Below are 12,674 nucleotides of genomic sequence, written 5' to 3' on the forward strand. Positions count from 1 at the left end.
GGTGAATTGATTGGTTAGCAAGGAAGGATGTGGTTCATAGTGACGGATTGCAGGAAGGTTGAAAGAAGGGGAGCTGGAAGAGAGGAGAGGGAGGAGAAGACTACGGTTTTTCTCTTATTCTTGTTGTTTAACCAAAAAAAATTCGAAGTTCAATGAAGCAGTACTTTAATGACAGTAGAAGAATTGGTAAAATGGGAGCAGGATATTAAAGTTACTTATCTGAGATATATATATAGATATCCTTGACTCAACAGCAATGCAGCAAAATGAACAGCACAGCTAACAATTCCCAATTTAGCCTGGGGATTTCAAACTAAAAAAATAAATGACATCAGTTTTACTTGCCAATATAAAAATATATTGCAGCTTGTACATGTACATCTAACACACCCATTGAAGATGGATCCTGAAGGGTAAAATCAGATGCAAATAGAATATCCAGACGCAAGTTGTCAGGACGAGTCAGTGGAGAACCTTCTAATGCTTGCAACTTACACGGCAAGCAATCTATCATATTGATTCGGACTTACTGATCCCTTTGGATTTTTCCTTAACCAATCCCCACTACTGCAGATCAGAAGGGTAAGCTTAAATAGATTTTTCCACCGAATAAAGAACTCCCATCTCAATGTGACCATCACTTCCATTCATTTCAAAACAATATAACATAATCACCAGTAGTCATTGCAGGAACACACCCCATTTTTCATATGATGAAACCGGTTTGAATCCCTTACTATTATTTCTCTCCCTGTTGCCATCGATATGTATTTGATTGCAGTATGGCAATCTCCACAGACACGAAGATTCTTAAAAACCCTTATGGGTTTCGACTTGGATGTGCTTATAAGACCAAATGCTACTGCTATTTTCTCACTGTGTTGAAACAAATACTGTTCCTTCTGTTCCTCCTCCACATCATGAAGAACATAATCTGTGTTAGGGACATAACCCATATCCTTTATTCTGAGAGACAAATTATCTAGTTCTTCATATATCTCCAGTGCTTGGGGATGAGAGGTGTCCCCCACATAAAACTTGTGTACCTTGTTTCCTGTCTCTATCCAGCTACAGCCTGCTTCCTTAACCAAATTTCTCTCTTTCATGCATTTTCTGATCGTCACTACATCTTCCCATTGACCAGTTGAAGCATACAGGTTTGATAATAAAATGTAAGCTGCTGGATCATTTGGGTTTTGCTCAAGAATCATTTTTGCAGCATGTTTCCCAAGCTCTGTGTTACCATGAACTCGGCAAGCTCCAAGCAAGGTGCGCCAGACCAAAGCATCAGCCTTGAAAGGCATTGAGTCAATGAACTGAACAGCCTTTTCGAGAAAGCCACATCGTCCAAATAAATCAACCATGCATGCACAATGTTCCATCCTTGGGCTTATTCTATGTTCTTTGAACATTGAGTTAAAGAGTTTCCATCCCTCATTAATCATACCGACATGGCTACAAGCTGATAAAACAGCAATATATGTAATCTCATTCGGCTTTACACCTTCCTCAAGCATTTGGTAGAACATTTCCAAAGCTCTTCTTGCAATTCCATGTTTTGCAAACCCAGTTATTATTGAAGTCCACGATATTACATTCCGATCTTCCATTTCATTAAAAACTTGAAAAGCAGCTTCTATGTTCCCACATCTAGAGTACATAGAGACCAAAGCATTACAGACGGATTGGTTTGACTCGAACGCAGCTTTAATTAAGCGAGCATGGATTTGCTCGCCCTTACTCACGGCACCTATACTTGCAGCTCCACTCAATAGACTGGCGAATGTGAAAGCATCAAACATGATTCCAGCATCCTTTATTTGATGGAAAAGTTCAAAGGCTTCATCAGCATTCAAATTCTTGGCATAGCCATCAAAAATAGTGTTGTAGGAAACCAAATTTTTCTCAAATAGAACATCAAAAGCTTTCCGTGCATCTTCCATCCTACCAGATCGAGCATACATGCTAGTAAGAGAATTTCCCACGCAATCAGCTGAAGCAAGACCCAATTTAACTGCATGGGTATAAACTTGTTCACCCATCCCTGAATCAGCAAGATTTCCACATGCCTTGAGAATGCTGGAAAATGTGAAATGATTGGGTAAAACTTGACCCTGAACCATCTTGCCGTATAGTTCAATAGCTTCCTTATTGTGACCTCCGCTTTGCACATACCCTGTGATAATTGCAGTCCAAGACATGACATTATGATCAGGCATCCGATCAAATACCTTCCTTGAATCATTCACAGATCCATCACCTACACACTTTGCATACATGTCCACCAAACTGCACCCAACACAAATATCCATAGCCAATCCAAACTTAATCACCTGAGAATGTAATTGCTGCCCAATTGATAACAATTCTAATTCTGCACAACTGGAAATGACACTGCTATAAGTGAAGCGGTCCGGTTTAAATCCACTCAATACCATTTCCAGAAACAAGTCAATGGCCTTTCTTGCATGACCCAGTTGGGAATATCTAGTTAGCATCAAAGTCCACGTAACTTCATTTTTCTCAGGCATTTTATCAAACACCTTCTTTGCAGAGTTCAAGTCACTACAACCCTTTGCAAACATATCAATCAATGCACACCCAGCGCACACATCAGACTCAAAATACCCAGTTTTTATTACAGACCCAAAAATTACTTTCCCAATCGAAGCATTATCAACGTTCGAACAAGCTTGAATCACAGCCGAAAAACAAAATTGATTTGGGTTCTCTCCAAATTCAAGCATTTCAAAGAATGTAGATATTGCTTTTGAATTCATACCATTATGTGCAAAGCATGAGATCATCGCACTCCATGAAACCAAGTCTCTACTCTCACCCATTGTCTCAAAGATAGAATTAGCAGTTACCCAATCCCCACATTTAGAATACAAGCTGATCAGTGAATTAAGCACAACCGAGTCAAGTTCGAGTCCTGACTCGGACAATTTGCTGTGAACAAGCTTTCCAAGTTCAAAGTTTCGTGTTCTGATGCAGGATTTGAGGAGGACCGAGTAGGTGATGAGGTCTGGGGCGAGTTCACGTTGGGTCATGAGATCAAGGGTGGAGATTGCTTGGCGGAGGTGGCCCACATTGGCCAGACGAATCAGACGGTTCTTGAGAGGTTCGAAGTTGGGGTTCTTCAAGGATTGGATGGACGATAATTTTTGGCGGGAAGGGTTTATGGGTTTGAGCAATGGCGGGATCAATTTGGCGGAAGAGGGAAGAGAGAGACTGATCATCCTCTCAACGGCTAATTTTGATGTGCAATCAAAATGTCCATTGAAGAATGAGGGTTTGGTGGTTTTAATAAACTGAAATCTTTGATTTTTCTATTACAACTCCTCAATCGTGGTACACAGGAAATTCATACGACGATTCGTCCCTTTTAAGACTTGACTAATTACTGCGAGGAAATGTTGCTAAGCCACGTCGTACGTAAAAGTGATGAGCAAGTATATCATAATAAGACTCAATTCTTGATCCGGTGTCATGCCTAACCCCTGGCTCAAAGGGTGTTCGAATTTTTCATTCCGGATAGGTAGGGTGGTACGATTGCAATGAGGGCGTTGCGTGGGTTCGGATGGAGAAGGATATAATGAGAGTCATTTGTCCCACATCGAATCCGAATAGAAAAGTGATTGGGTAAATAGGCAAGCGCCGACCCATTACACTAAATTATAAAGTATTTCGTTATTTTTTATTATTGTTATTTGAGAATATTAATTTATTATTATGATAACCCCACCATAATATTAAATTTCTAAGTTTTATTTGAGAATTTGAAAAAAAAAATTATAAGAAATTATTATGATGATTGAAAATTTATTTCACTACCAAAGTCCCGTGGTCTAGTGGTTTTTCCTCTATTTTTCAAAGTGAAAGATAAAAATAAATTATTTCACTATCTTAATAAGATTAAAAAAATAGTTTTGGAGGTGTATTTAATCTAAAGGGTTTCATACTCATTGGCCGAGTGGGTGTAGGGACCACAGCACAATCAGTGAGTTTCTTGACAATTTTTTTTTCTTTTTCCTATATCATAATATGAACACATGATTTTAAATTCTCAAATAAAACTTGGAAATGTTGCTAAGCTATAATGCATTTCGTTATTTCTTACTATTGTTATTCGAGAATATTAATTTACTATTATGATAATCCCACCATAATATTAAATCTCTAAGTTTTATTTGAGAATTTGAAAAAAAATTTATACGTATAAAATTTCTTTTATGGTTGAAAAACTATTTTACTATCAAGTTCAGTGATATCTTCTTTACCTTCTAAAGTGGATTGTGATGGTTCGAGTACCTAAAGAAGCAAAGTGGGAATGTATGAGTTTCTTACTAATTACAAAATAATAATAATAATAATAAATAAATTATTTCACTATTTATCTTTAAGTTAGGCTCATTTTGGATGGGTATTTATTCTAAACGGAGAGAGTTGGGAACAAAATTATACAGAATTTCATATAAACACTACTCATTGCTAAGTGGGGGTAGGAACCACAACACAATCGATGAGTTGGGGTCTGACATTTTTTTTTCTTTCTTTCCCATATCATATTATGCACACATGATTTTATTAATCTATATGATCATTATTTTCATATGTTATAGTTCAGAAAAGATCTTCAACTAAAGTTGGGAGAGGAGATGTTTCTATGTCCCAGTAACACTAACTCAATTTTGTGTGTGTTGACTATGGTGGTGTTGGACTTCTTAGAGTTAGAACTTAATATTAAGCACATACATGCATCGAATAATTACCGAAAACGTTTAATATAGTCCTACATTTTTTTATTTTTTTTTCCATTTCATATTATACACATATAATTTTATTAATCTAAATTAATTAGTTTCATTTTTTCAAGATTCAACTGAACTTAGGGGAGGGAATGTTTCTCTTGTGTGCGTGCATTAACGTTGGTGCTATTTGTCCTCGAGCATCTCATAATTTATCATCGGGCTCTTATGTACACGGCAATTATTTGGAAAATTCAACGGGGTCTAGCATTTATTTTTTTCCGTTTCATATTATGCTCATATTATTTTATTAATCTAATTTATTTAGTTTCATTATTTCCATATATTATCTTTAGAAAAGATCTTCAACTAAAGTTGGGGGCAAGGGCATTTCTCCAACAACTCAACTCAATTTTGTGTGTGTCGACGATGGTGTTGTCCGGCCTATTAAAATATCCCATAATTCATTACCGGACGCACACATGTAATCCACTAGTCCCATTCATCCCACGTGCACCAAACGACTATTGAAAAAATTCAGTGGGTCCTTGTTCCACATCACTAAATTACCAAAAAGAAAATAGTGGAGGTGATTTCAAAGGAATTCGAACTCCCGACCATCAGCTTGTTATATGACATTTTTTCCCATTAGGCTATCTAGTTAGGGGCGCAAATCCTCTGAAGTCGTTTTGCCACGTTGTCCCATGTGGTGCACATTAATTGACTTATATTTGGCCACGTCTTTATCTGTTTAAGTGCCATTGAGACCGCGTTTTGCGATAATTACACAAAGTAGTTTACTCCCTCATCATTCACCCTCAAATACAAAGTATTCATATAGTGTTGAATAATTAATGTCACACATAAATTTAGCTCCAGAAACTTTTTTTTTGGGTTTTATGCTTTTAGGACTTGTGATGTTGTACGCGTCTCGAATTTGGCACATGACCCGTTTTCACGTTTCTACCCGTTTTCGCGTTATTTGTCATGAACCTTAATTAGTACTCTCTTGTAACTCAATATATAAGGGTGTTTAGGGTTTGGAGTGGGAAGAGAGAGACACTAAAAAGTGTACAAAACAAGAGAATAAGGGACTGGAACTTGTAATTTCTGATTTTACACATATTGAGAACTTTCGCCGGATTTCCACCGTGAACATAGGCTTTGCCGAACCACATATAAATCTTGTATTATTTGTGTGTGGTATGTTTATTTTTCTGTCATGTTTCATAATTATTGCTTGGGTTTGTTGCATTTTTCGTAACAGGACTAAATATAAGATTGGAAGAAAAATATGTGAAAAAACAATCAATAGTGAAGGATATTAAAGAACAGTGGATCCAAAAATATAGACAAACAAAGTAAAGATTAAGTTTAATGATGCAGGATTCTGCGGTGACCCAAAGCGATGTCATACCTGAAAAAGGAAGAAAAAAGTGATCGGGATACTGGTGTGGTACAGGCTTAAGAGCCTTCGACGATCAAGTCAGTACTAAATTAGGAGGGTGAAAAGAAGGTTAAAAGACTCTTTTAGGGATTTGTGTCGTACCTTTTATGTTGACTCGAACGCCCTCTTTATAGGGTGTCAAGTTGCATTAAAGAAGGAGTATTATACCTCCTACATCCCCAACACGGAAGGGGGAAAGTACTTTTTATCTTTATCCCAGATAGTGGAGTTTATCCAGATTTACAGACTTGTGTGACAGTCAAACTTCATAGGTGAAGTCTCCTTATCAAAGTTCTAGGAGAAGAGGGAGGTCAGGTTCTGGGTTTTCTTCTATGAAATCAAAAGATGCAAAATTCCCCCCCCCCCCCCCCCCCCCCCCAAAAGAAAAGGACCAATACTATGGGTGACTTAATTGGTACTGAGAAAATAGAGATTTTTTTTTTAAAAAAATGTGATGATAATCTGTTGGGAGAGAGAAACAAGGAAAAGGGTTAAGGTTGATTAGACCGGTAGAGGAGACAATGTGCGTGAGAGAGAAAATACTTTATATAACCAGAATGAGAGAGAAGGAAAAAATAGGGAGACTGAAAGAAAAGGATGGGGTGAGAGTGAGTAATTTTCATATTTAGAAAGTAATTCACTGGACTCTTAATTTCACCTAATTTCAGTTACGGATAATTTGGACAAATTTTAAAGGAGGTTAGAGTAATTTACTTATATTCATACAAAGTCGTAGTTTGGTGTGTTACGTGTGTATCTAGTCAATGTTTAAAACAGTAAAAAAATAAAAAATAAAAAAAATTATAAAATGTACATTTTTCATATGTTAAGGTCTGGACTAAGAAACATTAGGCGTGGGCTAACTAAGCCCATATTGTACCATATCTAACTAATAGCAATTAGTTACAAAAGGTAACACAATGAATTAGGCCCATTAGGCCCAAATCACTACCACTACATTTACATCTCACCTCTTGGGTTTATTATTCTGTTTGTCCTTTTAGATTGTCCATTTATTACATCTAAAACTAGCCCATGTTGTATCTCATTTGGCCCATATCTGATCTAATTTTAAAGTTATTAAATGTTCATCTCTCTTTTTAAATAGATGTTTTCAATTATAACGTTATATGCCATTTGCAAAATCTGGCACTAATTTGTAAGACTTTGACAAAATATGAATGTAACACTGTTTTTCATAAATCATAATATTATAAAATAAAAAAAAAGAAAAATTAGCGAAACTTGGTTTAACCTAGTTTTACTTGAAATAAACTTATTAGTTATTCCATTTTTATATAGTATGGCCTATGAGTATTATGAAAAGAGAGAATATCTACACATAGGTTTGGAGGAAAGTATTGTATACCAATTATTTTAGGTCCCCACCAATAGAATTTAATTTAATCTATATTAATTCCTATCTAATTAATAATTGATATTGAAAATTGATAAAACTCCTTTTCCCCTAATATATGAAAAGAAGCCTCATTTTTATGAATAAATTTTTTTTTTTTTTTTTCCTCTCTCTCTCTCTAATTGATATAACACATCCTGGATCTTTCAAGAAATTATTTGTACTCAAAAGAAGTCAAACTTTATTTTTATATTTTTTGAGTCCTAGGGCCAAATTTTCATCTACCAGAACTTTTAGAAAGAATTTAATATATAAACAAATACGTAGTAACTTTTTATGAATTTTGCTACACCATTCATAATCACTTTTACACATTGGGAAGTCTCTCTGTTTTTTTGGAAGGTAAGTTAGCTTTATAGATAAATAGAAACAAGATTTACGACCCAATTGCAATAGAGGCCCACTATTTTGGACTAGCCCAACAAAACATTAAAGATTACAAACCAAGGATAAACAGAGAATTGGACACCAGGCCCAGGCCCCGGGCCAACAATATAGACTAAGATATTATTAGTCTAGGAAACCCTAGACTAATCATGTATACGCCATGCCAAAACATCCGGTGATAGTTGCAGCTAGGGCTTGCGCCCCTACATTGCTCGATCATGCCATTAAGGAGATGAAGATCTGGTTGTTATGTGGGTTTAGTACGAGTATGATGGGTTGTGGTTGTCTCTGGGTGGATATGCGCGGTGCTTTATTGTCCGGCGGCGAGATTCTCTGGTATTCAAGAGGCCCGTTGGGATTCAAGATGATTTTAGTCGGTGCTGGGTGTCTGTTCGTTTGGCGTTGGTCGTCAGCGGGCAGTGGTATGGCTGATGGTATGGATTTTTTTGCCGGCGACGTTGGTTTCCGATAGGGGGAAAGTGCAGAGATTGTTGCGTTCTCTGGACCATTTGCCGTGGCGATACGTGCGAGGGAGACATGTGCGGCAGAGAGAATATCTGTCCCTCGGTCTGCTTGTTCGCCGGCGGTACTGGATCTGGATTGGAAACCCTGTTTGAGGGTGGATGCACCAGTGGGATTTGTGGGGCTTGTTGCGATCTCGTTGGAGCGTTTGCTATGTCTCACTGATCGCCGGCAATTTTGGTCGTTGTGATGTCGTTTTGGGCATCTCGGTTTGTCGGCTTCGCCGGTCGGTGCACATTGTTTCGGCTACGGTGGAGATGATGTCACGTGTGACGTCTTGGAAGGTTTTAGTGGACGCTTTATGCAAATTATGCTGGATGGTGGTGGGTCAGGGCATGTGATGTTTGACGGTGTTTGACACTTTGTGATGGGTACGTTTCCTATTCTGGTCTATTTATTTTATTGAACATTTGTGTGGATGGGGGGTTTTATGCATATCCTTTTCGTTTTATTCTCTGATCCCCTTGATTATATTCATTTTGTGGGGCTGGTTTATTTCAACTGTGTCGGTCGTCCTTGGCTGACTTTTGGGATCCTTTGTTGCTCATATATAACTTTTTCATGTCTATTCCAAAATCTATATATATATTGTGTTAACACAGTGTGGTACGAGTTACCGTTGTTTTTTCTTGGGTTTTCTGTTGTCTTTCTTTGAGGTGAGGTGGTGATGGAGCCAAGCATCATTGAGCAGTTCCGGGGCATGATGTTGACTATGGTGGAAAAGGAGTCAATTCTTATTAAAATTGGAGTGAAAATTTAGAAAAGTAAACTCTCCCTATTAGTTATAATAAATAAATACTCATGCTTTTCCCCTCCTTCCTCTGTTTCTTTGTCATTACTGTCTACCGGACTTTTAGTTTTAAGTCATCCTTGTTTGCTTTCATTACTTTTGATTTTTTTTAGGGAACTACTTAGCATACAATATCTATCTATATATATGAACTTATAAATCAAAAGTAAATCAATTACCATGTGGTCCTGTAATAATCAAAAGTAAATCAATTACCGTGTGTTCTGTCAAAAGTATATATATATATCAACTGTACCTTCCAAATCAAAATAAAAAGGACTATCGTGTGGTCCAGTAAGAATTTAGTTACATGTCAATTACCTTTCCCTCGTGCTTTTTACATCTTTATTTATATTAACCCCACAAACAAGTGATTCCAACTCATTCTAAGATTAATTTGTATTTTTCATTCGAAAGGGTAATGTACTGAATGAGGTCTGTTGGTTATGTCTGAATCATTAAGAAAGCATATTTCAAGCTTCAACCCAATTAGTTCGGCAAGTCTAGCCAATTTCAAGGCTAAGTTGAAGCTCAACTAGAGCTCCAGATAAAAACTGACAAGGCTATATATTAATTATAATTTATAAATCAAACGAGGCAAGTTTGCAAGTCTTGACTAGTTGTTTCACCACCATTTTCGCAAGTCTAACCAAACAGGCGTTGTGGCCAGATTTTTAAGGTTTGACAACATAATTAAGATCTTTCTTCTAACAACATTAAATTAAACATTTCAAGCAGTCATGGAAACTGACATAAGAAAGAAAAAGAAGAATTATTAAAGATCCCCTGGATTGTTACAAAAATACCATACTTATTGACGAGTAAAACACATTGTGCACCTAACATTAACCAGAAGAGAGATGTAAAAAAATGTACTCTTAATTTCATTCTGAAATATCTACCAACTCTCTATTGAAAGCTCTTGCAGGTTTAGTTGAACTTGTGTTCGTTTCTGTTGCAGAAGCGAAAGGATTTGGTGGTGTGGTCAAGTTGTTTCCTTCTTTTTCCAGCATTTGAACCACAATTTTCATGGAAGGCCGATTTACAGGGTACCACTGAATACACCAGAGCCCAACAATGGCTAATGGCTAATGGCTAATTTCTCTGCTATCTTAGCATGTTCCTCTTTCTTGATGCTGATCATATCCAGCTCTTCTCCTTGATATAAACGATTATAAATCCACTCTGGGAAGTATGTTTGGCTAGTGTTCTCTACTTTAACATCAATATTTTTCCATTCACCAACCATTTCAAGCAACAACATTCCAAAGCTATATACATCTGACTTATATGACACATTCCCGAAATTCCTAGAAAAGACTTCTGGAGCAATATAACCCACGGTACCTCTTGCAGCAGTCATAGAGACAGCACTTTGTTCCTTAGAACACAACTTTGCTACGCCAAAATCAGAGACCTTTGGATTGAAATTGTGATCCAACAATATATTATGAAGTTTAATATCAAAATGAAGGATTCTTTGATCACACCCTAAAACAACTAAAGGTACTTCTCTTTATCATATCGTCATTAGGAAAATTGAAACTATATATATATATATATATATATATATATATATACACTAGTCGGATGTTCTTATCTCATAAGCATATATGGAAAACTAATACTTGGATCCTAATTTACAGGTCCATCAAGAAAACTAGTTGTGACAGGTAAAGTTGTCTATTGATCACCTTTCGTTAGTTTATTATTCTCAGGATTGGAAAATGGTTTTTTGATTTTTTTGTTTTTCGGTTGACTTTGTGTGTTTTATTGCAGCTACCGTGATATTCTCACTTTTCTTAATTCTTGCTCTGGTACTTGTTGTGCTCTATCGTGCCTATAGCTCAAACAAAATGTTGAAAGAAGATGAAGTAAAGATTGAAAAGTTTTTGGATGACTACAGAGCACTCAAGCCCTCAAGATACTCTTATGCTGATATCAAAAAGATTACAAATCAATTCAAGGACGAACTCGGGGAAGGCGGTTATGGGACAGTTTTCAAAGGAAAACTTTCCAATGAGATTTTTGTAGCGGTTAAGGTCCTCAAGGATTCAATAGGAAATGGAGAAGAGTTCATCAATGAAGTGGGAAGACTGGGCAGAATCCATTATGTGAATGTGGTTCGCTTGGTGGGATGCTGTGCTGATGGATTTAGACGAGCTCTTATTTACAAGTTTTGCCCAAAGGTCTCTGATTTTGGCGTAGCAAAGTTGTGTTCCAAGGAATAAATTGCCATCTCTATGACTGCTGCAAGAGGTACCATGGGTTATATTGCTCCAGAAGTCTTTTCTAGGAATTTCGGGAATGTGTCATATAAATTAGATGTATATAGCTTTGGAATGTTGTTGCTTGAAATGGTTGGTGGGAGGAAAAATATTGATGTTAAAGTAGAGAACACTAGCCAAACATACTTCCTAGAGTGGATTTATATTCTTTTATATCAAGGAGAAGAGTTAGGTATGATCAGCATCGAGAAAGAGAAATATGCTAAGATAGCAGAGAAATTAGCCATTGTTGGGCTCTGGTGCATTCAGTGGTACCCTGTGGATCGGCCTTCTATGAAAATTATGGTTCAAATGCTGGAAAAAGAAGGAAACAACTTGACCATACCACCAAATCATTTCGCTTCTGCAACAGAAACGAACACAAGTTCAATTAAGCCTGTAAGAGCTTTCAATAGAAACTTGGCAATTATTTCATAATGAAATTAAGAGCACATTTTTTTGTATCTCTCCTGGTTAATGTTAGGTGCACAATATGTTTTACTCGTCAATAAGTATGGTATTTTTATAACAATCCAGGGGATCTTTAATAATTCGTCTTTTTCTTTCTTATGTTGTTTAATTTAATGTTGTTAGAAGAAAGATCTTAATTATGTTGTCAGACCTTAAAAATCTGGCCCCAATGCTGTTTGGTTAGACTTGCGAAAATGGTGGTGAAACAACTAGTCAAGACTTGCAAACTTGCCTTGTTTGATTTATAAAATATAATTAATATAGAGCCTTGTCAGTTTTTATCTGGAGCTCTAGTTGAGCTTCAGCTTAGCCTTCAAATGGGCTAGACTTGCCGAACTAGTTGGGTTGAAGCTTGAAATATTCTTTCTTAATGATTCAGACAACCAACTGACCTCATTAAGTACATTACCCTTTTTAATGAAAAATACAAATTAATCTTAGAATGAGTTGGAATCACTTGTTTGTGGGGTTAATATGAATAAAGATGTAAAAAGCACGAGGAAAAGGTAATTGGCATGTAACTAAATTATTATTGGATCACCTGGTAGTCTTTTTTTATTTTGATTTGGAAGGTACAGTTTATATATATATACTTTTGACATGACACACGGTAATTGATTTA

The 12,674-nt window shown here is 36.5% G+C and overlaps 1 protein-coding gene and 1 pseudogene across 1 annotated transcript; one reads left to right on the forward strand and one right to left on the reverse strand.

Annotated features, from left to right (window-relative positions):
• Window positions 1-205: 205 nt before the first annotated feature.
• Window positions 206-3,341, reverse strand: LOC132271789 (pentatricopeptide repeat-containing protein At3g49170, chloroplastic-like). Its single transcript, XM_059773266.1, has one exon. The coding sequence runs from the start codon at window positions 3,240-3,242 to the stop codon at window positions 672-674; it is 2,571 nt and encodes an 856-aa protein (XP_059629249.1). The 5' UTR covers window positions 3,243-3,341; the 3' UTR covers window positions 206-671.
• Window positions 3,342-8,162: 4,821 nt separating this feature from the next.
• On the forward strand, window positions 8,163-12,110 carry LOC132270326 (rust resistance kinase Lr10-like; annotated as a pseudogene).
• Window positions 12,111-12,674: the final 564 nt, after the last annotated feature.

The sequence above is a fragment of the Cornus florida genome, unplaced genomic scaffold, assembly GCF_030987335.1.
Source record: "Cornus florida cultivar Cherokee Brave unplaced genomic scaffold, ASM3098733v1 CherokeeBrave_3.0.0_Hap2_Chr08, whole genome shotgun sequence".
In the NCBI taxonomy this organism is placed as follows: domain Eukaryota; kingdom Viridiplantae; phylum Streptophyta; class Magnoliopsida; order Cornales; family Cornaceae; genus Cornus; species Cornus florida.

Bases quoted from the DNA above. Each gene is read 5' to 3' on its own strand.
- LOC132271789 (XM_059773266.1), bottom strand. From the start codon at position 3,242: ATGATCAGTCTCTCTCTTCCCTCTTCCGCCAAATTGATCCCGCCATTG.